The 25,205-nt window shown below is 41.9% G+C and overlaps 1 protein-coding gene across 4 annotated transcripts in view; it reads left to right on the forward strand.

Moving 5' to 3' along the window:
- Positions 1–25,205, forward strand: part of TENM2 (teneurin transmembrane protein 2) — a 1,384,955-nt gene that overhangs the window by 1,158,190 nt on the left and 201,560 nt on the right. For all 4 annotated transcript variants that reach the window (XM_049874278.1, XM_049874280.1, XM_049874279.1 and 1 more), the window contains one exon: positions 7,104–7,309. In XM_049874278.1, coding sequence (XP_049730235.1) covers positions 7,104–7,309 — 206 coding nt within the window. The remainder of the gene's footprint in view (positions 1–7,103; positions 7,310–25,205) is intronic.

Genomic DNA, 25,205 nt, shown 5'->3' on the forward strand with positions numbered 1-25,205 from the left:
TGAAGTAAACTTAATACAACTGCTGTTCACTAAAGCAGGCTACACATGGTTGCCCAAATGAGAAGCAGCTAAAGCACAAATCAACACCCACGATTTGGAGCAAATGCCCACATGACTTTGTTTTCTCTGACCATATCGCTTTTATATATATAGTATATCCCACTCTGTCTGCAGACATGTCAACCTCTCCCTGTATATGCATTTCTGCTGCACTGGAAAATGATTGCCTGTTTCATTTAGGCTCACCCCAACCCAAGGCCCTGTTTAGTTCATTGTGCCTACACCCAAAACAAACGAATTTGCTGTTGAGTCCATTCCAACTCATGGCAACTCCACGTGTCCATTGGGTTTTCATAGCTATGACCTTGTGAAAGTAGATTGCCAGGCCTCTGGGTGGGTTCCAACTGCCAACTTTTCAGTTAGTAGCTGAACACTTAAACTTTTGGTTAGTAGCTGAGGGCATAACAGTTTATGTCATCCAGGGACGCCTGTATTTTCATTAGACCATCACAAATTTACCCTGTAAATCTGGGATGAACACTTAGAGCTGTTGTTAAGTGACACAGCAACAGACAAGATAGAAAGAGGTAGAAGCACCTACAAGTCCGATACTACACGCATCACCCTGTTTAATCCTCGGAAGCAGCCCATTATACAAATGAGTAGAAAAACTCAGAGAGGGCCGGTGACTACCCAAAGTCACACAGCCAGTAATAAACAGAGCTGAGATTCAAACCTAGGACTGACCAGCTCCACTGAGCAGCATTGCCTCCTCTAGGTCTCAGAACGTCTCTCATATGAGGATACTTATCCTGTACGTAAAGAAAGAAAGCTTAATCACTTTGTTTTCTTGCTGCCTGTCTCTCATGGGCATCTGGTTAGACACTAGCCATGTTGATGGCCTTAGAACAATTGTCACAGCTGGGTGGAGCCTAGGGTCAAGTTCTGGTAGCTCAGAGGCTGACTTGGGCCGGTGCCCTCGTTGACCTTCTTAATAACAGCAGAGGCCCAAACTCCTGGACACCCTGCACAGGGACTTGGCCTCCAGGCATATAGGTGCTGAAGTGAGGGTCCACCTCTGGCTGCAGCACTTTACAAATGCCACCTTTGCGCTTTCTTATCTCTTTTAGGGCAGTATTTGCACACTTTTCTTTTTTTTGTTGTTTTTAAAATTTACGGAAGTTGCACGTGCTCATTTAAAAGATTTTTTTTTTAAGTTTACAGAAAAAAAATTTTTTTTCTTTTGCTATAAAACCATTAGTGCGACAATTAGCAAATTTGAATGAGGTCCATAGATTAGATATAGCATTTTATCAATGTGAATTCACTGTTTTTTGATAACTGCATTGTGAGTCTAAAAACTAACATCCTTGTTTTTAGGAGAAATACATTAAAGTAGTTATAGATAAAGGAGTACTGTATCTATAACTTAACTCTCAGATGTTTCAGGAAAAATACATAGAGACAGATAAGAGAATGATAGGGCACATGTGTGTAATATTTGGGGAATCTGAGTGAAAGCTGTACAGGAATTCCTTGTGCCATTTGTGAAATTTTTGTCTAAATTGGAAATTATTTCAAAATGAAACTGTTTACATATACATACATATGTATGTATGTATGTACGTACGTACATATCTATGTGGAAAAAGTGAAATCCCTCTTCACAAGTGGTCACTAACTGTTCTGCAGTATGGATGTCTTATGTTAAATGAATTGAGTTTGTTCAACCTGAATTCATCCTCTATACCAACCAGCCATTAGGCTTTCTGATAACTTCCACACGCCACTCACTCACACACACACACACACACACCCACACACTCTCTCTCTCACTCACCCACTTACCCACTCACTCACCTACTCACTCACATACACACTCATGGACTCTGCAGAGCATATACCCAGGGATCACCCTCCTGGCTCACTCTGTAGCTGTACAAGTTAGTCTAGAATGGGACGTCACTTAATATATCTTTGGGTCCAAACCACTCTTATGTAGGTTAAAACCCTGAGACCTAGAGAGCAAGGCTCACCTAAAATTAGACGCACATTCAGTAGCAAGGCTGGGAGTTCATCAACAGAATATCTTGTTTACAGCCCCCTTCCTTTCACAGAAGTTTTGAGGTCATTCAGCATCAGGACTGGACCCCTTGACTTTGGTTCTTAATCTAGATACCTCCCCACTATACTCCATCTCTCCTTGCTTGCCTGTAAGATTTTACACAAAAGGTAAATTCAGAGTTTACTTGTGCCTTTTCAAAAAGATTCACAAGGAAGATTCCTTTAAATAAGAATTTCTCATAAGGCTTTCAAAAAGTAGTTTTATGTTTTTTAATTGTCCTGTTCGCATGCAGCTTCTCAGGGTAAATCTTCCTTAAGGCTCTCTTTTCACCCAGCAGTTGCAGGGGTTTTGTTAAAATACCTACCAGATGGGTAGGAAAAACTTCATCCTGTTCGACATCTATAGAGCACCCAGGGGTTGCCAGGCGCACAGCATAGAGCACCTGGGGGTTGCCAGGCGCACAGCATAGAGCACCGGGGGGATTGCCAGGCTCACAGCATAGAGCACCCGGGGGTTGCCAGGCACACAGCATAGAGCACCCGGGGGTTGCCAGGCGCATAGCATAGAGCATCCAGAGAAGAACCCACAGCTCTGCCTGACCTCAGTGCCTAGGAAGGGAGACTTAGGAAGACATGCAAAATCGATTACACTGCCTAACAAGTGCTACAGTGAAGTTAAGTGTAAATGCTATGGAAACACAGAAAAAGAAACTATTTGGTCTAGAGCAGGGGCGTGGGGTGTCTGGAAAGGAGCACTTCAGCATGAAGGAGCATTTCAGTACTAATAATGAAGTTTGGGTGAGAGGCTATACTGGTTTCTAGAAGTTCTCAGCAAAAATCAGTAGTGCGTCCGGCCCCAGACTCCCATTGTTAAGCTTGTTCTCTTAAATAAGCCTATTCCAGATGTTTCTCTCTCTCTCTCCACACACATACATGCATTCATATATATAAAAACCAAAAAACCAAACTTGTTGCCATAGAGTCAATTCCGACTCATAGCGACCATATGGGACAGAGTAGAACCGCCCCATAGAGTTTTCAAGGAGCTCCTGGTGGATTTGCACTGCCGACCTTTTGGTTAGCAGCTGTAGCACTTAACCCCTAAGCCACCAGGGTTTCCTTCATATATATAAGTATGTACATATATCACATATACATGCACACCTTGCTTTGTTTACTCTAGAAAACCCTTCACTTTGAAAAGAAAGCCAAATGCTTTCCTCTATAGTTTTGTATTTTTTATTTAAGGTAGTATTTATTTTGCTATTATTATGTGCCAGGCACTGTGCTAAGCTTTTTGTGTGTACTTCCATTTTTTATTGTTCACATTTTGCAGAAAAAGAACAGAGGGCCAGAGAGGTTAAGCAAATTGCTGGGAGTCATACCCACCAACCCAAAACCCAGTGCCGTCGAGTCGATTCCCACTCATAGCAACCCTGTAGGACAGAGCAGAACTGCCCGATAGAGTTTCCAAGGAGTGCCTGCTGGATTTGAACTGCCAACCTCTTGGTTAGCAGCTGTAGCACTTAACCACTACGCCACCAGGGTTTCCGGGAGTCACACAGCAAGGAAAAGGCAGTCAGGATTTGAATCCAGTTCTGTCTGGCTCTAAAATCTACCTTACCACCCAGCCCTACTGCCTCATTTAGTGGGCGGGTCATGAGAGAGAAGTATAAGAAGCCCTAAGAGGAGGTGTAGCTAGTAAGAAATTATCCTGTACACATGGGTTCCAGTTGCTGTCAAGTCAACTCTGATGCATGGTGACCTCGTGTGTGTCAGAGTAGAACTGTGCTCCATAATATTTTCAATGGCTGATTTTTCAGAAGGAGACTTCCTGCCTTCTTCCAAGACACCTCTGGGTGGACTGAAACTTCCAGTTTTTCAGTTAGCAGCCACATGCGTTAACTGTTTATACAACTATATACTGGTAAAAACCAAACCCACTGCCATCGAGTCAATTCCGACTCATAGCAACCCAACAAGACAGAATATAGCTGCCCCATAGGGTTTCCAAGGAGCAGCTGGTGAATTTGAACGGCCGACGTTTTTGGTTAGCAGCTGAGCTCTTATTAGCCACTGAGCTATTAGCGCAGGCTGGTAGTAGCAGCTAATTTACTGAGGCCGGTGTTCTGAAGTTGCGTTCTAGTAAAAGAAGGAGAATCCCAGCACTGTTTAAAAAAAAAAAAACAACCTCCTGCGACTCCTTGTCTGAACTCCAGAGCAACTACTCTCTGGAGGCCTGCGCCCTTGCCCATCTCCAACGTTCACATCTGGCTTGATGTTATCTGCATCCATTTAGGTATCAACTGTAGACTACAGGGTTCTTGAGTGCCAACTTCCTGCTTCTTTTTCATATCCTGTCATTAACCCAGCAACCCCTGAAAGCCCAACAAAGGTGAAGGAAAGCCCATCTTAAGTTTAAAGACAAGTAATTCCTTTAAAGGTCTTTTTTTTTTTTTTAAATGCATTACTTAATTTGTTGCCACCTGCGATTACTGGGATTGCTTTCAGTCTCTACCAGAATCCCCCAAACTATTCTTCCCCAGGAATTTGTTGTTCTTGTTGTTTTATCACATCCTTTTGTGGGTCCTTTTTGTTTGTGTTTTATTTTTTAGTCAAAAAAGCAGCACTTAACAAATGTTTCCCCTTGGGCAAGTCGTTAGTTTAGCAACACTTTCACATAAAGTCTTACCCTTAAGGTTCTCTTACAGTACTACAGATAATCATAACAAGGCTATTTTTTATTCAGTACTTATTTTGTGCCAAAATGTATTCTAAGAGCCGTGTGTGGATTGACTCATTAAACTCCTCATAACAACCCTATGAAATAAATAATAGTATTCTAATTTTACAGATGAGGAAACTGAGGCACAAAGAATTCATATACTTAGCAAGTGTCAGATCAGAGCTGGGATTTGAACCTAGGCAGTCTCAGCCCAGAGCTTCTCCTCTTAAACACTGTACTATATTCCTCCCACTAAGCAGTCAGTGCTCATTAGAAACTCTTGGTGGTGTTGTTAGCTGCCCCAACTCATGGAACCCATGCACAATGGAACAAAACTCTGCCTGGTCCTGCACCATCCCTGTGATCATCTGTAGATGGGACCAGTGTGATCCATAGGGTTTTTATTGGCTGATTTTTGCAAGTAGATCACTAGATCTTTCTTCCATTAAAAACTCTAGCCAACATAAAAATGTTTAAAAAAAAAACAAAACACCTAGTCCCCATCTGCAAATCTGAACCACTCAGGGCATCTAGTTATATACTTTTAACTATTTTAACTATTATACCCTTTTAGCCCATTCCCAAGTGTTATTATCCTACAGGTCAAGGGGTTCTTCTTAAGGTCTAAACCAATATTTCCCTTCCTTTATTTTAAACCCCTGTTAACTTTTTTTGACTTCTTATTTGATCCTCTGTTGAGTTGAATAAAAATTAGTCATCACCTCCCTTGTTAAAGAAAAAAGGAAAGACAACCTCACACTCTCAAGTCACCCCGTGGTTTTCTTTTATAACTTAGACATGGAAGACCTTCAGGGATCTAAAAATGGCACTTACCCATTTTACAGATGGGGCAACTGGAACCAAGAGAGAGAGTTTATGAGGCTTGTCTTGGTTGAGTAGATAGGCAGTAGTAAAACCAGGTCTCCTGATTCCTAGGTTCATGTCTATCTTCAGCAATTTTATAATTTCTCCTTTGCAGTGTCCAGTGGCCAAATATAGATGTATTTTTCCAGAAAAGTCCTTGAAGTGCTGAATGCAGAGGGGAACTTGTTCCCCGTCCTCTACCCTTCTGGCTTTAAAACATTTTCAGATCCATGGAACCACAAAAGTGATCATTTGCCCCAGAAGTAAAAAGTCCCCCAAACAGAAGTGACTTTGATTCTTTCTGCATCTGGCTTCAATTGGTTTAGAAGTTCTCAAGAAGATAGGCGAATGAATAAGATGTGATTATATATTTCTTGCTAAGTTCAGAATCTATTTGAAAGAATGACAAATGACCTTTATAAAATGAGTTTCCACCTAGGTTTCATTCCCATTTTAGAGACTCAGAAAATGAGGCTCAGAGAGACCAATTAACTTGCTTTTCTTATGCGACTCTTGGTAGCTCCTTGTTTGTCCTTAATTCTGTGGTTGCAAAGGAAGCCACCCTCAGAAGAGTAGGGGGTACTAGTGGTTCATTGTTAATAAGAAATTCTCTTTTAAAACAGGTATTTCCAGAACTCCTGTTATTAAGGATGCTGATATTTTCAATATCAGAAGATAGATGCATTAATTTCACCAGAAGAGGTGTGCTTTTCTCCATGGTTCTAGACCCCTCCCTCCGAAGGGACACCCCAGTATTAGGTCAGCCTGAGACTGAGTCCCAGTGTTCTATTGAGTTGTTTTACTCTGGACTGATTTTTCTTCAGTGTTGCTTCTTCTACTTCTTTTTTTATTTTTTTAATTTATGAAAATGTCTGAGCACATTAGACTTGTTTGTGGCTAGAAAGAATAATTAAAGCCTGCAAGAATTAAATTTGGTGCCAAATTAATACCACCCTCTCCTTCCCTACTGATAATTTTTATATCCCAGTTATATTCAGGGTGGTTGGGAGCTTTGCATGTCCTTACCAAATTCTCAGCACTTATTATATTTAATCAGTAAAGAGCAATCACAGACATTTTAAAAAAGCATTGTGCCAAGATTTCAGACACCCTGGGATATGAGTTTATAGCTTTGTTATTTAAAACAAATGTTTTAAGCTGTGACTTGAAGAGATATTTACTATGAGTTTAATCTTTATGGGTGTCTGTGTGTATCCTGGCATAAAATTAAACAGAAATATAGAGCCAACTAAAACCCTGGTAGCATACTGGCTAAGTGCTACAGCTGCTAACCAAAAGGTCAGCAGTTCGAATCCACCAGGCGCTCCTTGGAAACCTATGGGGCAGCTCCACTCTGTCCTATAGGGTTGCTATGAGTTGGAATTGACTCGATGCCAATGGGTTAGTACATGCAAATATCACTGACTTGATGTCTGTTCCTGTATTCCAGTGCCCTGGTCATTGAAAAACAGCAGCATAGACAGTGGTGAAGCAGAAGTTGGTCGGCGGGTGACACAAGAAGTCCCACCAGGAGTGTTTTGGAGGTCACAGATTCACATCAGTCAGCCCCAGTTCTTAAAGTTCAACATTTCCCTCGGGAAGGATGCTCTCTTTGGTGTTTACATAAGAAGAGGACTTCCACCATCTCATGCCCAGGTATGACCATGCTTGATATAACTGTGAATTTTTTTTTTAAAGGTAACATCCTCACAAATGTGATACCCCTTCACACCCACTAGAATGGCTATAATAAAAAAGACAGACAATGACAAGTGTTGGTGAAGATATGGAAAGATTGGAACCCTCATACGTTGCTGATGGGATTGTGAAATGATGCGGCCCCTGTGGAAAACATTTTGGCAGTTCCTCAAAAAGTTAAACATAAAGTTACCATGTGACCCAGCAATTCCACTACTAGATATGTTTCCAAAAGAACTGAAAACAGATACTCAAACAAATACTTGTACAGGAATGTTCACTGCAGTATCATTAACAATAGCCAAAAAGTGGAAACAATCCAAATGTCCATCAACTGGAAATGGATAAACAAAATGTGGTATATCAATACAATGAAAAATTATTCAACCATAAAAAGGAATGAAGTTCTAATACATGCTATGGCATGGAGGAACCTTGAAAACATTTATGCTAATTGAAAGGAACTAGACACAGAAGATCACGTATTGTATAATTTCATTTATATGAAATGTCTGCAATAGGCAAGTCCATAGAGACAGAAAGCAGGAAGCAGATTAGTAGTTTCCAGAGGATGCGGTGGGTATAAGGAGTGGCTGTTAATGGGTACAAAGTCTCTTTTTGGGGATGGTGGAAATGTTCTGGGATTAGATAGTGGTGAATATACTAAAAACCACTGAATTCTCATGTGAATGGTATCTCAAAAAAATAAAAGGTAACATCCCCACCCAATAAAGTCAGCTTTGCTAGGCCTGGAGGTTAATTCTTAGGCACTTTCTGTTCAAGTGTTTTGGTATTGGATTAAATTTGCTGAAATATCACTAGGAAATATTCCATGTGAAAAGAGTGATAAAATTTAACCCAAAATTCCGCAGCTGTTTTTCTGTGGCTAACCGGTTCTTCCCTGTACTAAGTATCTTAGGAAATCCTTAACACTGTGAAAGTGAGATTATTCTCAGTGTTGGAACTGATGGTATTGGATTATATTATGGGTTTCATTGTTTTTTCCTCTAGTCCTTCCTCTAATTTGTCCTGGTAGAAGTTGTGTTATATATACCACTTGGGGGTGAATTAACACCTACCTAGCTTAGTTTTCTATTCCAAGAAGAATTACATATTCCGAGAAAAAGCAAGTGGGATTTCCCATTTTCCCTCAAATCCAGCAAGTACATTGGGAAAATCCACCAATAAAGGAAAAACACCTATAATAGTCCATTATATCCAGCCAAAGTTGACCTTAAAATGTGTTGGAAAGGTATTCATCTAGAAAAATTGATTTAAAGAATTTGAAGCTTTAAAAACATTGGTAACTGCAAGGTGTTTCCTGTCTTTAGCTCATGGCAGACATTGCTAATCAATGTCAGCACTTTTTCCTCACTGAGCCCAGTGCAAATATCTCCACCATAATTCTCAAGGCAGCCACTACCAATCGACCAGTGTTGGCTCCCAAGATGAAACTTATTTGCAATTCCACCTTTTCTGTCTGAAATGATCAATATAAGGACTAAAAGAACTATTTTCTTTTTTTTTTAACAAGGAGGGGTGTGTAGATTTTTATTACCATGCACACCTATTGGGATCAATATGTAAACTGGTTATCAATGAGTCCTCCATCCATCCATCCAGAAAAATATTTATTGGGTGAGTCACTGATTATTCAGAGATGAGTTAGCACAGGCCCTGACCAAGCAGAACTCCTGGTACAGAAATCATATCTGCTCTTCAAAGAGATTCTCGCCAAGAGAGAGAGAAATTCAGCTGAAAGGAGTCCCTAAAGCATTCCTGCAGCTCTTAGCAAGAGGCAGGGTGCTGCTCTGGGAAGTGATGCAAATTGCTCAGTGGTCTCCTTGACCTTCAGGCTCCACTGACTCCACTATAGCATAGTGGAGGATTTCCAGTGGTGAAATCTGCTTATTGGCATTATTCGAAGAAGTAGAAACATGCCTCTGGGCACAGCTGAGCATAACTTTTCTCTTAGCCAGTTGGATGCAAGGAGATATGCTGGGAAAATGCTTCTTCACCACACTGTTTCAAAACACTGTCATCCCCCGTGTGTTACATGCTCCGAGCAACTTGATACATGGAAAGCCAATGATCGTGGCAAGTCAAGTAGGTAACTCTCTGTAACAGAGTGATAGTGGACAGCAGGCAGGAACATACTCTACCCAATCTCCCTAGTCTTCTGACATGCAGGACTCAAATCCTCAATGACAATGTCTTTTCTCCTTTTGTGACGACACTGTACTGTCCATCTCGTGCCAAGCCTGTGATTGTTCTAGTGGTCGTCCTCTCAAAATAGCTCTGCTCCAGGGACAGGACCAACACATATTCGAAGAGAAGGGAAATGAATAAGTACGGGCTGATGGAAGTTTAGGTTTCGGTCCAGCTGCCAATTTAAGAGTTCAAGTGTGTTTTTCGGGGGAGGGGGTCAAGAAGCAAGGCACAGTATAGATGCTTGGAAATGCACAAGACAGGTACAATATAGGGGCACTTCTTTAAAAAAAAAAAAAAAAAAAGACTCTCTGCACAGGCTCATATTCCTTCTCTGTCATTACGTGCATTCGTGTCCATTTGATGAGCTACATTTCCTCCAGGAGAGGGTGCTTAGCTCATTGCAGGGATAGGTGACTAACTTGCGTCTCGCGCCATTATAGAATTTCTCATTTCTGTTGGTATATCCTATCAAGGAACATAAGTTCTATGGGGATTGGCAGACTAGCCAAGGTGACTCATTTGAGCTGGAAAGAGAAAAAGAGATAGAAGTAGGGAGGCGGGCAGCATATGAAATTCTATTGGCTGTGTGGCATGAGATGGCTATGCTTAAATTTTATTGAGTCTCATGCTCTAACCAAGAGCCTACAAGGTTTAGTATCCTTGTCCAAGGATATTAAATACAGAGGAGAATCTCTTCTTTCCTACTTAAATTTCCCAAGAATCAGAGTCTGTCCCAGTTGACTTTTTGAAACCGGCTTTTGACAGAGATACAGAGGCAATGTGGCATAGTGCCTAGAATTGGAGAGAGAACTCCAAAATGTATTCTTTTCTACATATTAACCAGGTGACCTTGGACATGTCCCTTAGCGGCTTTTTGCCTCAGTTTCCTTGTCTATCTATGTTACCTACCTCCTAGTGTTGTTGTAATTTAATAATGACAACCAAAACGGTACGATGGGAAATCACTTTGTAGACTAAAGCACGATGTTGTTGTTGTTAGGTGCTTTTGAGTCGGTTCTGACTCATAACAACCCAATCTATGACAGAACACTGACCGGTCCTATACTATCCTCAAAAGTGTTGCTATGCTTGAGCCCATTGTTACAGCCACTGTGTCAGTCTGTCTCATTGAGGGTCTTCCTCTTTTTCACTGACCTTCTACTTTATCAAGCATGATGCCCTTCTCCAGGGACTGGTCCCTGCTGATGACACGTCCAAAGAATGTGAGACACAGTCTCGCCATCCTTGAGTCTAAGAAGCATTCTATATACAAGTATTTCATTGTACTTGTTTCATTGTACTTAGAAATTCTGAAGGGCCCTCGTAAATACCGCACATATGTAGGCAATCATGTAAATAGAGCTTTTTAAAAATCAATTTAATATTCAGGTTTTTTTCTTATTAAAAACACACTATGTTTTAATTACAGAGAAGCTAAAAACCACAGAGAAGTAAAAGTAAAAGCACCCTTAATTTGAAGCAGTCCTCTTTTGCTGTTTATGTAACATTTCTGCTATTACAAACCATATCAGCTACCATAAAATAACCTCAGAATCTTAGTGGCTTAAAATGACAAGGTTTATTTCTTGTTTACTTGGCTTCAGTGATTCTCAACAGGGGTGATTTTGCCCTTCCCACCCCTACCCTGGGAGCGTTTTTGGTTGTCAAAATTTTTGGTTGGGATGCTACTGGCATCTAGTGGGTATCTAAACAACCTGCAATACACAAGACAACCCCCCGCAACAAAAAATATTCCAGCCCAAAATGTCAATAGTGCTGAGCTTGGGAAACCCTGCTTCACATGTTCATCTTGGGTTAACAAGAATTTTGCTCAGTGTCAATGTTACTCAAGGTCACAGACCTATCAAAACCATCACCAGTTCCCTGAAGCAAGGGAAGATGAAGGTGAAAAACTGTGCACCACTTCCTAAAGACTTCTGCTTAGAAGTCTTCAGTTAAGCCCTCCTCTTATTGAGCAAAACCAATCACGTACTAACTTCAGTGGGGCAGAACATACAACCTTGTGATGCCCCTGGAAAAAGGAGCACCAAAAAAACAATGAACAGCCTTAATAACTTATACATACAATGTTGTAATACCTGTGCTAGTGGCTAGTCTTTGTGCACCTCCTTATTCTTTTCCTGAAAATAAACCTTAAAGAATTTTACACATATAGTCGTATTGCATGATTTATACTCTGTATACTCGTATCCTGGAATCCCTAAGTGGTGCAGATGGTTAAGCACTCAGCTGCTAACCAAAAGGTTGGCAGCTCATATCAACCCAGTGGTGCCTCAGAAGAAAGGCCTGGCAATTTGCTTCCAAAAGGTCACAGCCAGGAAACCATATGGAGCTCAGTTCTACTCGGCAACACACTGGGTTGCCATGAGTCTAAATCAACTTGATGGTAACATTTTTTTTTTCTTTTTATTCTCTTACCCACCAGCAGCAGCGTCTACATCTCCATTTTATTACTTGAACCCTTGCTTAAACTGGGTATTAACATTTTTTACTCTTTGTCAGTTTGAAAGCTATTAGACATTATATTGTGTTTTTAGTGCAATATTTTGACACCCTGCATTGCATTTTTTAAAACACAGATTAAAAAAAAGCGGAACCGAGCCATTCTTAGCCCACCAACTCTTGAATTCTTGTGGGGATGGTGTATATACAGAAGTCTAGTGCATCTTGCCAAATATTTGAAATCATACAATCTATATCAGATTTGCTGAAGTCCAGTTCAAGAAAGAAAATAGATCAGACTGGGGGAAAAAAAATAACAATCTGACCTGGCTACAGTGCTAGGCATCAAAGGAAATCTCAGAAGTTGCTGCTACAAGTTAGGATCTTGGGTGGTTACGGCCGTGAGCAAGTTTGCTTGACAGTTCATCACTGATTGTTACTGATATGTCAAGCCAAGGAAAATCCTCTGTGAGAACAAGTCAATAATCGGCAAATTAGGTACATGATTAACCTGAGACAAGATGCAGTTACTGCCTGGGAGCCCTGCCGGGACTTCACCTTCTCCACAATTCTGTTTAGCAAATATTAAAAATGCCTATTTCATCACTCAGACTGGTGGAGCCAGGAGCCCGGTGACTTCCAGAGACAACTCCAGCAGGGTGATTAGAGGGAGGTACCAGGGGATGGATGGCAGGTAAGCTTGGCGCAGACACTGTCAACCCCAAATGCTTTGCACTGAGATGTGTCTGTTGGATGGGAAGCAAAACTATCCACACAGGAGACACATTAAACAATAAGGAGGAAATGTTTGAGACCACAAATTGACCATGAGCATTCCAAATAAATGCATCTGTGGCAGACCGGGCAGACGAGGACCAAGATTAAATGAGCTGAGCAAACGTTCCTATTTGTCCTCTTCAGCAGAATTCCCCTAATAAAATTTTTTAAAAGCAAATTTATAGATGGCGATTCCCGGTGTTAGCTTTTGCCAGCTCGGGTTTATCCCTTTCTAATTCTGAGACTAATTTGAAACTGAACTCTCTTTCCTCATCCCTTTCTGTGTTGCCTGAGCAAGGAAACCTACACAGGCTTTCAATTAGAGATGTGGGCATGTTTTCCTAGCACACTGGTTCTCCTGTCACCTTGCCATTGTCCCTCTGTCCTCCCAGTGCCCACCAACCAATGAGAAGCTGTGCTCTCCAGGCCTCACCCTTCCCTTGGAGCTTTGCAGCTCCCTGTGTTCCATGAGCTTAAATGTGGAGAAAATGCAAGGCTTTGGCTGGCAGCTACCACAGCACATTGCATAGCACTTTGCAGAAATCCCTAGTAAGATATTTAACTTCGTTTGGGAAGGAGGATAGTTTCTACAGCCATATTTTTCAGATCCCTCCTTTCCAAAAGAGCCTGAGGTACAGAAGGGGCATCTTGTTTCTCCTGTATTAGACTGAAAGTGTTTTTAGAAAGGACTTTCTTGGAAAACCTGTTATGATTATTCTGGTGGCATCCTAACAGGAAGTGAACCTGCCACATAAATCAAGAAATCCCCTCCTGGACAGCCACCGAGCAGAGCTAAGGAGAAGTCTTTGAGGGGATGCTTGAGTTTTCCCAGAGACCTGCTGTTAAGAGCGGGTGCATGGGGGAGGACATTGTGGGTGTTTTTCAAATGGGATGATGTGTTGAGATCATGCAACTCAGGGAGAAAGAAACAGGAAAATCAGAGATGAGTAAGAGGAACGACCCCAAAACGACATATAGACTGAGTTGAGTCTCAGAGGTGCTGTAGCCCCAGAGTTTGTGGATTTTCTAAACAAAGGACCTTTGTCTTCAAGTGAAATCTTATGTAAAACCCCAATATATAAAACAGATAAAAGTGAATTTTATTAGCATATAGTTTACAGTTCAAATACAGATTTATCTTTATAATTTTGTGTCAGTGTTCTACGTTTATGTGTGTGTGCACATGTGCGTGGGGAGAGAGAATGAGACTGGCTAACCTCATAAGGGTAATTCCCTCTACGAATACAGGAAGAAATTAGGACTAGGAATTAGGTTTAAAAAGTCCTTGTTTTTACCCATAATAAAACATTAAAGGGAAAGGCAAGTCTCCCCCGCTTCCATCCCCAACACATGCAGGCACCCAGGCTGGAAACAAATATGACAAATTGTTAACATTTATTCATTGGAGTGGCTGAAATATAGGTGTTGGTTACAATGTTATTTATACTTTTTCATTCTTGCTCTCTCAAGTGAATTTGTCAGACAGTTGAGTCTATTTTGCGTAAAACCCGTATTGGAAGGATATAGATGATGACTGTAACCTTATATCACTCCCAAGATTCAACAATTTATTTATGTACTTTGTTTTGTTTGCACAGTTTTGAGAAAAATCGTAATGGCTATATATATATATGTATATAAATATATATGTAGTTGGAAATAGCAACAGTATTTTCTTTCCTCATTTCCCTTACAGTTTCTAGATACTCTTCAATTAAAGTGATCTACAAGTTTGAAAGAGAAGCGGTAGGAAATACTTGTTTCAAGGCTGAGTCACCTAAAATATCTAACAACTACTCACGTCCCTTGCCTTAGATATAAAGGTAGAGAAGCTGCACGCAAAACATAAATAAGCTTTTAAACTCTCTTAAAAAAAAAAAAATCACCACCATCACAGGACGCGCCCCATGTTCACTGGTATTGCACTCCTGGTTTTTTATCCTGGCAGGAACATGTGCCCAACAGATGGGTCTTTGCTCTGCCTGATGTTTGTTGAATAGCGTCCACCAGTGCAGTTGCTTATACAGCTTTATATGAGCCGGCATCCATCGGCCTGCAGCCAAAAAATGCCCACTGCAGATCTATGGGCTTCCTCATAAGCAACAAACAGAGTTATAAGAGTTCAAATCTATGTTCAGAGATGTTACGACAAGCTTTGTTCCAAGATCTCCACAAAAGTTAATGACTTCTAAAATGTTAATTTTGATTTAATTCTTGCCTTTCATTCGAGAGACCCAGGTTCCATTCCTGGCCAATGCATCCCACATGCAGCCACCGCCCGTCTGTCAGTGGAGGCTTGAGTGTTGCTATGAACAAGTTTCAGTGGGGCCTCCAGACCAAGACAGACTAGGAGGAGAGGCCTGGCAATCTGCTTCTGAAAATCAGTCACTGAAAACCCTGTGGATCACAAGGGTTCGATCCTGTTGTGCATGAGGAGACCATGAGTCAGGGAGCTGCCTTGACAGCAGTGACAACAACAAAAATATTAATTTAAGGCTGAATCAGTAGGGGTGGTCTGTAGGGAAGCAAAAGTTGCTATAAGACAAATATATTCAAATCATTAATCACTTGATTACTTATAAAAATGTTCTCCATTCAGAGATTCCTCCTTATTTAATACCAGTGTCTATTTCTACTTATAATAATAATAGCCAGCGTTACTTGAGGGCTTACAATGTGCCAAGAACTAACTTTCTCATATGAATTATTTTATCCTCACAACAACCCTAAGAGGTTCCCCATTTTACACACGAAAGAACTGAGACAGAGAGTTTAAGGGTGCAGAGGTGGTAGGTACTGTAGGGATCGTCAGAAACTTTCCTTCTTTGGGCTGCTCAGTCATTGCTAGAAGCCTCCCACAGGACAATGTAAAAAAGATCGTTTACGGAGTAAAACACTAACTCATGTCAAAAAATGGAGATTTCATTAAGCTAGCGAAAGTGGTGCTGGAGCTCTGCCTTAAAGTGTCAGCAGAAAGCCTCGTGCACCAGGCTGAGCAGCACAGTTACGCGTTGTGGAAGAGAACGCCAGCAAGGAAGGTGATGAGATAGACACTTCGGAGATGGTAATTATAATATCAAAAAGAGAAGTCCTAGAATATTTGACGAAGACATCCAATATTTTTGCAAAAACGCCCTTTTGGATTGTGTTGCGTAAGTCAAGCTAAAGCGATACTGTATTGTTCTCGCATAGTCCATCGATTCTAAGGTGCACCTAACACTCACCCTTTGACATCTCTGAAAACAGGATGTGCTTTGCAATCGATGAAGCTGAGATTCCATGAAATCTCTGTTATCACATTTTGTGTGTATGTATGAAAAACCTAAGTGTTCATTCTAATAATTAGAGCATAGTTGCACACATAACCTGAATTTTCCTAAATAGTAGATAAAATGAACTTTCTCATAATCAGAGTTCCATTTTTCAAGATAAAGTCCTAATCAGATATTTTTCCCATCTGTTAAATGGGAAAAATATGTGGCCTTTTACTAATACCAAATAGCTTCAGATAACTAGGGCCTACTGTATATGAAGTATGTATGTATATTTTTTACTAATACCAAATAGCTTCAGATAACTAGAGCCTACTGTATATGAAGTCAGGATGGGGGTGTAATTATACTTTTTAAAATATATAAGAATATATTTTTTAAAATAATAAATAAGCATTTTGTGGAATCCTTGAAGCCGGTGTTCCACACAGAAGCCCATGGGCCTAAGGAGCATGTACCAAGCCAGACTACCTGGCCTTGAATTCCAGCTTCCAGCACTTCTAAGCTGTGTGACCTTGAGCAAGTCACTCAGTATCTCTATGCCTTAGTTACCTCATCTGTAAAATGGAGATAATAACTTTGTCTTAGTCATCTAGTGCTGCTATAACAGAAATACCACAAGCGGATGGCTTCAACAAACAGAAGTTTATTCTCTCACAGTCTAGCAGGCTAGAAGTTCACATTCAAAGCGTCAGCTCCAAGGGAAGGCTTTCTCTGTCAGCTCTGGAGAAAGGTCCTTGTCATCAATCTTCTCCTGGACTAGGAGCTTCTTCACGCAGGAACCCCAGGTCCAAAGGATGCACTCTGCTCCTGGCGCTGCTTTACCGGCAGTATGAGGTCTCCAACTCTCTGCTAGCTTCCCTTACCTTTTATCTCTCATAAGGATAAAAGGTGGTGCAGGCCACACCCCAGTGAAACTCCCTTTACGGTGGATCAGGAATGTGACTTGAGTAAGGGTGTTACAATCGCACCCTAATCCTCTTTAACATAACCTAATTTTGCCTCGTTAACTACAGGCAGAGATTAGGATTTACAACATATACGAAAATTACAATCACCAAATGGAGGACAACCACACAATCCTGGGAATCATGGTCTAATCATGTTAACACATATTTTGGGGGGACACAGTTCAACCCATGACAAACATCATGCACTCATAGCAATGTTTCGAGATGTAAATGAGGCAATCTTTGTAAAACACTTAAAACCATGCCTGACACATAAAAACTGTGTAAGCTATCATCGTGTTTTTCAAAGTATCCATATCACAAGCCCCGTTGTTGTTGGTTGCTGTCAAATTGATTCCGACTCATGGCGACCCCACGTGTTACCCAGTAGAACTGTCCTATAAGGTTTTCTTGGCTATAATCTTAACAGAAGCAGATTGCCAGGGCTTTTCTTCTGTGGTACCACTGGCTGGGCTTGAACAGCCAATCTTTAGATTACCAGTCAAGCTCAAACCATTGGAGCCTCCTAAGGATCTTACCACAAAGCCTCCGAACAAACAACAAAAAGCAAATTTCAATTGTTTCTTTAAAAGATAACTTTTATTTGTGTTTTTATCATTATAAAAGTAATATGATGGTGACAACAAAAAATATTAAAAAATTATTAACATTTGTAAGTATATTTTCCAGACAGTTGTCTGTTCGTCAATAGAAATCATTTTTTACAAATACAGAATTATACGATAACTACTGTTTTTAACCCTAATTCTTTTGATTACTAATAGGTAGGGCTGTTGAATTGGCATATGTTTTGCTGTGTATATATTCAACAAGAATAAAAATGAGAGATGAGAAGCTGGAAAAAAAATAGGTAGGAAACATCTTTCCAAATTTGAATATTATTCCATAAACTCACTTTCAATATCTCAAAAATATTCTAAGCATAGAAGAATTTTTTTAATGAACCCCCCTTTTCAACATTATAAATCAGTCTACAGTGAATGTCCTGGCATATATGTTCATGTAGTTCTTTAATAACTTCCTGATGATGGATTTTTAAGAGTGAAATTGCTAGCTCAAAGGATTTACAGTATGCCAAGCTGTTATATCAGTGATAATAACCACAAGAGTAACTAACACTGAGTGTGTCCCATGAGCTGGGCCTGACTCGCAGTGACCCTGAGATGTAGGCACTTTTATTATTCCCACCATGAAAATAAGAGCATGGAGACTCAGAGAGTTGAGGAAACTTGCCCAACGATGCAGAGCTTCGTGGAGAAAGTTGAGGCCGTGCTCTGAGAGGAGCCAGCTAGCGCCTGGGATTCAGTCCCCTTTCGGTGCTTGCAAAGTCATTTTGTGACTACACACGTTCCCTGCTCGCTCCCTCTTCTCGCTGATATATTTGATTTATTTTCACAACCAGCCCACATGAGACCCTCCTATTGATCTTGGGAGGGCAAGGAGCCAGCTGTGACATTTTTGATAAACCATTGGCTAAAGACAATTAGATGAGAATGTGCAGTAAATAAGAAATCACATTGGCAAGGCACCGAGAGGTAAAACATCCATTCTTCTGACTTTGTGGTAGAGCCTTTCTGCATCTTGGAATAGCCGTGAGATATCCATTGGCTTCACTGATCTTGACCTTGTACATGATGGCTCACTTGGACTTCAGAGCAATACCCCCCCATCCCCCCTCCTTCTGGGTTGAATCAAAAGGCAGCATGATGAGGGCATGACCTTGTGGAAAGACAAAATAGAAAATCAACCCATTCGTGCACTCAGCAAACACTCATTGAATATCTGTACTGAGGATGCAGAGATGTAAGGCATGGGCTCCACCTTTAAAGAGATGGGGAGCTGACAAGTTAAACCACGAAGGCATTAGCATGTAAGGAAGACCGTGGGATGCAGTACGGGGTGGAGGAGAAGAACTTAACACTCTAGATAATCACTTGGTCTGGGCTTGCATCTCATTTCTGATATGTAGTGGCTGAGTGCTTCTGGATAAGTCTCTCTAGACTCAGTTTCATTGTCTGCGGAATGGGGACTATACCTCATCAGGTTGTTGTGAGAATGGATGAGATAATGCCTAGCAAATAGTAGGCAACCTCTAGAGATGGATCAATCAATCTGCTACACAACCCTACAGCTTACTCCTAGGTAGCCTAGCAACAAGCAGGCTTTATGAGGAGAACTTCAGGGCCTCTGACTGAAGCCAATGTTAATATACAAACCAAGCTTTAGCTGGTCACCATCAAGCCTCTAAATCAAAATACGATTGCAAAGCTCAGGGTCTTCTAACTCAGTCAGGTGATTCCTGTCTCCCCCTAATCTTCGTATAAATATGTGAGGTGGCAGGGGTTTGGTGTACCTCTGTTGGGGCACAACCCACAGTGCATCCCAGCATGCACAGCTCTCCACGGGATAGGAGAGGGGCGGGCTGCATGCATCCTGCTAGCAAAATATGCTATCGTATGTTTCTTTGGAGTGGATACCATATATTGTTTATGGGGTCTGTTCCGTCCCTTGTAGAGCACACTCCAAGAATGTGTTAAAAAAAAAAAAAAAAAGTTGCCATTGAGTTGATTCCAACTCGTGGCAACTGCAAGGGTTGCAGAGTGGAATTGCACTCCATAGCATTTTCAAGGTTGTGACCTTTCATAAGTAGATCACCAGGCCTTTCTTCCAAGGCACCTCTGGGAGGATTCAAACTGCCAACCTTTTGGTTAGTTCTACCACCCAGAACTCTACAACAAATGTTAGCTGTAATTATTATTACTAAAGAGTTGGGTACAGGAGCTTTAGGAGCATAAAAGGAGGCCGCCGACCCTACCCTGTAGGGATTTTAAGGCAGCTTCCTGTAGAAAGGTGCTACCCCAGCACGTGTTTGATGAACAGAAATGTTCGTTCTGACAAGGAGAGCATAATTGCAAATATAACCTGAATAAATAACCTGATAAAATCACCGTTTTCATAGTTAGGGTTTCATTTTCAAGGTAAAGACTCTTTACCTGCTTAAAGAGAAAGGGAAGAGAGAGAAAGATCGCTTCAGGCAGCGGGTGATGAGGAAGCCCAGTGTGGTGCAGGCTGTGCTGGAGCTCCACATGGCTGGTGTCCTCATATGAGAAGCCATGCTTTTCTTCAGCCGTCACTCACCAGTGACATCACTTTCCACTTAGAATGGGCTCTTGCAGGCAAGGAGTGGCTGAACAAGACAGCCTTCAGAGGCTTCGGTGGCTGCGACCCTGTGCTGACTTATTGCAGATACAAAGCTGTGTGCACAGCCCCAGCTAAGAACACATGTCAAATAAAAGGCAAAAGTGGCCCAACACCACAAAGCTATGGGTTACCCTTACTTACAAGCGGGAGCACATGCTTTTGTGGACTTTGGAGGAAGTCTTGTTGAAAATAGTGGATCAGGACGAATGGTTTTCAGCTGCTTGTCCTGACTCTCAGGCTGCAGAAGTATCATGTGGGAGGATTAACCTCCCCGCACAGAGACCCTGTCTCCAGAGAGATGCATCATTCTTCCAGAACCAGGTCATAACATTGTATTCAGCCCGCATTTATTGAGCACCTACTATGTGCCACAGGGAGTTTCTGGGTGGTGCAAACAGTTAAGCTCTCAGCTACTAACCAAAAGTTTGGAGATTTGAACCCACCCAGAGGTGCCCCAGAAAAAAGCCTGGTAGCCTCGTTCCAAAAGATCACAGCCATGAAAACCCTATGGAGCACAGCTCTATCCTGCACACATGGAGTCACCATGAGTTGGAGTCAGATCGACAGCAACTGGTTTGGTTTTTTCACTACGTGTCACAGGTCAAGGGGCTGCAGCAGTGGACATGGCAGAGCTGGCCGTGCCCTGTGCAGCTAGTAGGCACTGGCATTGATGCCCTTCTAAGAAAAGCCCACCTATCAGGGAATGCATTGTCCCCTCAGACCAGGGCTGCCTTGGCCTGGCCTGGTCTCCTTGCTTAAGGTGAAGGCTCCCCTGTTTCTGATGAGACTCCCAGCCTGAGATTCCAGCTCAGAGAAGAAGAGGTGCTGGGATGTGCGATAAATTAGCTGTGATAGTGATCATTTCTCCTTGAGTGGTGATAATTTACCCTTTTCTCTTCATTTTTCATTTCCCCTATTCTCTCCCCTGTATAGCAGGGACATTCAAAACATACTCTTTTGAAATTTGAAGACAATAATTTTAGGCTTGATATATGGGGGTGGGAAACTTGGCCATAATCTGCTTATCTTCATCTTCAACCAGCAAACCATCAAAGCCACTGCCAACCCAAGAAGGTCCTCCTAGGGACCAGACGCTATGCACACACCGGGCAAAAAGCTCTCTTGCTGATACAAAAAATAGTGCTCTGATGTAAGGTCCCTTAGTATTACAAAAAATAATGCTAGAATGCAGGCTTGCTTATTATTACAAAAAAAGAAAATGCTCAGAACCCTCCCCCGCCCCCCCCCGCCCCGCCCAGTGGCCTTCCATCGCACTAAAACTATCCAGCGGCCTTCCATCACACTAAAAGGGAATCTGAAGCTGTTCTAGAATGTAGATTCAAGGAGGACAAAGCCTGGGTTCTGCTCCCTGCTGCATCTCCAGTGCGCGACTCAATGACAGCTGGTAGAGTTTTGTATACGTGGTCGCGTGTGCTCTTTTGCTTCTCTGCTTTCACTCAGCACAATGTTAGTAAGGTTCAACCCATATTTTTCCATGTATCTGTGGCTCCAGCGATTGGGTGTGCAGGATGTTTGCTGAGGAATCAGTCAGCATGGCCCCCGGCTCCCCCTGCAGGCTGGTGAACCAGCATTCTCTTCCTCCTTGCTCCACGCCACCCCGTTGGCGCTCCTGCTCTCCCTCAGACCTGCCACGCTCATTCTGTCCAGCAGCTTTTGTACAGGCTGATCCCTCTACCTGGAATACTCTTCCCCAAGATAAAAACCAAAAACCAAACCTTTTGCCGTTGAGTCGATTCCGACTCATAGCAACCCCTTACTTTTTTCAGGCTTCTGCTCAAACATCGAAAGTCCTGGGTGATGCAAACAGTTAAGAGTTCAACTACTCACTGAAAAGTCAGTGGTTCAAACCCACGCAGAGGCACCATAGAAGAAAGGCTTAGCAATCTGCTTCCGAAAGTTCCCAGCCTTGAAAACCCTGTGAAGCGCAGTTCTACCCTGACACACATAAGGTTGCCATGAGTCAAAATGGACTCAAGGACAACGGGGTTTGTTGTTTGTTTGTTGGCCAGACATCACTGAGCCCTTTCCTGAAACCAAATCTAAAACAGGACACTTCCTTACACTTTACCCTCTTACCCTGCTGTCTTTTTCTTAAATCAACTTATTTGGGTATAATTTACAAACAATCCGACGTACACATTTTAAATGCACAGTTTGAGTCCTAAAATTTGAAAAATGTACATCAAAGTAAGCTCTACCATAATCATGATACAGAACATCTTCCTCCCTCAAGAGATCTCCATGTTTCATGCCAAACTCACCCCCAGCCCCAGGCAACCGCTGATCTGCTTTTTGTCACTATGCATTAGATCTGGCTTTCCTAAAGTTTCCTATGATGTCCCTGGGTGGTGCAAAAGATTAACACACTCAGATGCTAACCAAAATGTTGGCAGTTCAAGTCCACCCAGAGGTGCCTCAGAAGAGATGCCGGGCAATTCACTTCTGAAAAATCAGCCATTGAAAACCCTTTGGAGCACAGTTCTACTCTGACACACATGGGGTCCTCAAGAATCGGGTCAACTCAATGACAACTGGTAGAGTTGCATATACATGGTCTCATGTGCTCTTTTGTACCAGGCTGCTTTTGCGCAGCACGTTGTCAGGGAGATTCACTCATACTTTTGCACGTATCTGTGGCTCGTTCTTTTATCACTAAGCAGATTTCCAATTGTTTGAGTATACTACAATTTGTTTATCCAGTCACCTGTTGATGGCCATTTGTGGTTTTTGGTTTGCTTTATTTTTTTATTCATAGTCAACACGACATCATGTGATATACCATGTAATGTCATGACATGACAGTTTCCTGACATTATATTCCCATATGGGAATATTCCATATGGGAATGTCCACCGCTGGAGGGCAGGAGCCTTGAGCGTATGTCCCACTGCCGTATCTCCAGTGCCCAGAGCAGTACTTGCACGTTAAATAAATGAATGATTGTCATTATTCTCGTTTTTTTCCCCAATAGCATAAGGCCTGTGTAAGATGCAGGCTTAAGAGGCGTGCTTCAGATTTTTTTTTTTTTTTTCTGTGAATAACAATCTAGAAACCTTTCATTCTTCCAAGTGAAGCTGGATGTTAGCTTGGGCTTCCTGCACACCGCCCCCCCTCCCCGCAAAAAAAAACATTGCCGTCGAGTCAATTTCAACTCATAGCGACCCTATAAGACACAGTAGAACTGCCCCATAGGGTTTCCAAGGAGCAGCTGGTGGATCCAAACTGACAACCTTTTGGTTAGCAGCCGAGCTCTTCACCCCAAGACTGGGATAAATGTGCCTGGTGCCCATGTGAACAACCCTCTCCGTGATTTCTCTGAGTCCCTATGACTTATTCCTCTTGCATCTCTTCCCTGCCCTGTGATGTCCAGGGTAGGGTGCTCAGTGTCTTCACTGGCTTCCACAAGAAATTTGGTTATATCAAGCATGCTCACAATTTTCCTAATTTTTTTTTCTTTTTTTTTTCCATATTAGGTAATATGGGAAGTCATAGGAACAGACCACTTTGTGGACTGGGTGATCCCTGATATCTTCCTGCTCTACCCCTCTCCCTCCTTTTTTCCATGATCCAAAAATTCTTCCCTTGCCTCTCCTAGGAAAGTTCTGCCCACACCCAAGTTCCTTGGTTTCGTCTTCCTACCCCAAGCAGTTTTTCAAAGTACTTTTTCTCTGAAATAAGATTGCTCCATCTCATTACACACAGACAGGGAACCCCCTGATCAGTGGGCATTCCAGTCTTTGTCTTACCACTCTGGCCTCACAAGGTGTAAGAGCAGCACTGAGTCAGAGGAATGGGATCCAAAAAAGGATGTGTTGGTCCCAAATCTGATTCCATTTACAACCTTTATACTTTTCTGCTAGAAGTTCCACAGGCTGCTTCAATCCCCTAACATCTCCAAAGGCTATTTAGTCCTTCACCCTTTGAATAGCTCTCCTTCCCAGGGAGAGGGTCTAAAAGACCTTGATTTCCCCCCAAATGAGAAAGTTTGGCCAATATCCCACACTTAATATGCCTAATGGGCAGCCAGTGCAGGGTCCAAAAGTTAGTGGGTGGTTAAGACTGTTTTCTGAAGCTGGGCTGCTTGGTTATGAATCCAAGCTCCACCATTTACTAATTTTGGAGCAAGTTATATATCCTCTCTGTGTCTCAGTTTTCTCATATGCAAAAAGAGGATAATGATTCCAATTGGATAGGGTTATTATGAGCATTAAATAGGCTTAAAAAAAAAAAACAGTCGTAATCAAGTTGACTGACTCAGAGTGACCCCATATGTGTCAGAGTATAACTGTGCTCCATGGGGTTTTCAGTGACTGATTTGGGGAAAGCAGATAACCAGGCCTTTCTTCCCAGGCACCTCTGAGTGATCTCAAACCTTCAGCCTTCCAATTAGCAGCCAAGCATGTTAACTGTTTGCACCACCCAGGGATTCCTAAATAAGTTTGTACAGTTGAATCCATTACAAAAGTGCCTGGCTTCATTAAATATTAGCTAGTTTTATCATCTGAGCAGTTAGCAAACATTGTGACATATATATGGAACAACTGTCTAGTGTTTACTAAAATCTTTTTAAAGTATTTCCTAAAGAGGATATGTCCTTTAAGTAGTTGTATCACCAAAATGTCACCTTGTTTATATAGACATCACTCCAGGTATTATTTCCTTTGGGCTGACTTCTTTTTCATTTAGCCAGTCATGATCTTTACTGAGTACCCACTATGTGCTAGACACTGTTCTAGGCACTGCAGAAACTGTATTGAATAAACCAAACAAGTCCCCCACTCTTAAGAAGTTCATATCCAAGAGGTTGGAGATGGGCTATAAATTAGTAAATAAATAACAAGTGTTTTCGAGGAGTAACTAGCTTTTGCTAAGGAAGGAAACAGGGAGATGTGAGAGAGGCTGGTTTTAGGACAGTGGTCAGGGAAGCTATTTCTGAGG

Source organism: Elephas maximus, chromosome 2 (assembly GCF_024166365.1).
Source record: "Elephas maximus indicus isolate mEleMax1 chromosome 2, mEleMax1 primary haplotype, whole genome shotgun sequence".
NCBI classification, from domain to species: Eukaryota; Metazoa; Chordata; class Mammalia; order Proboscidea; family Elephantidae; genus Elephas; species Elephas maximus.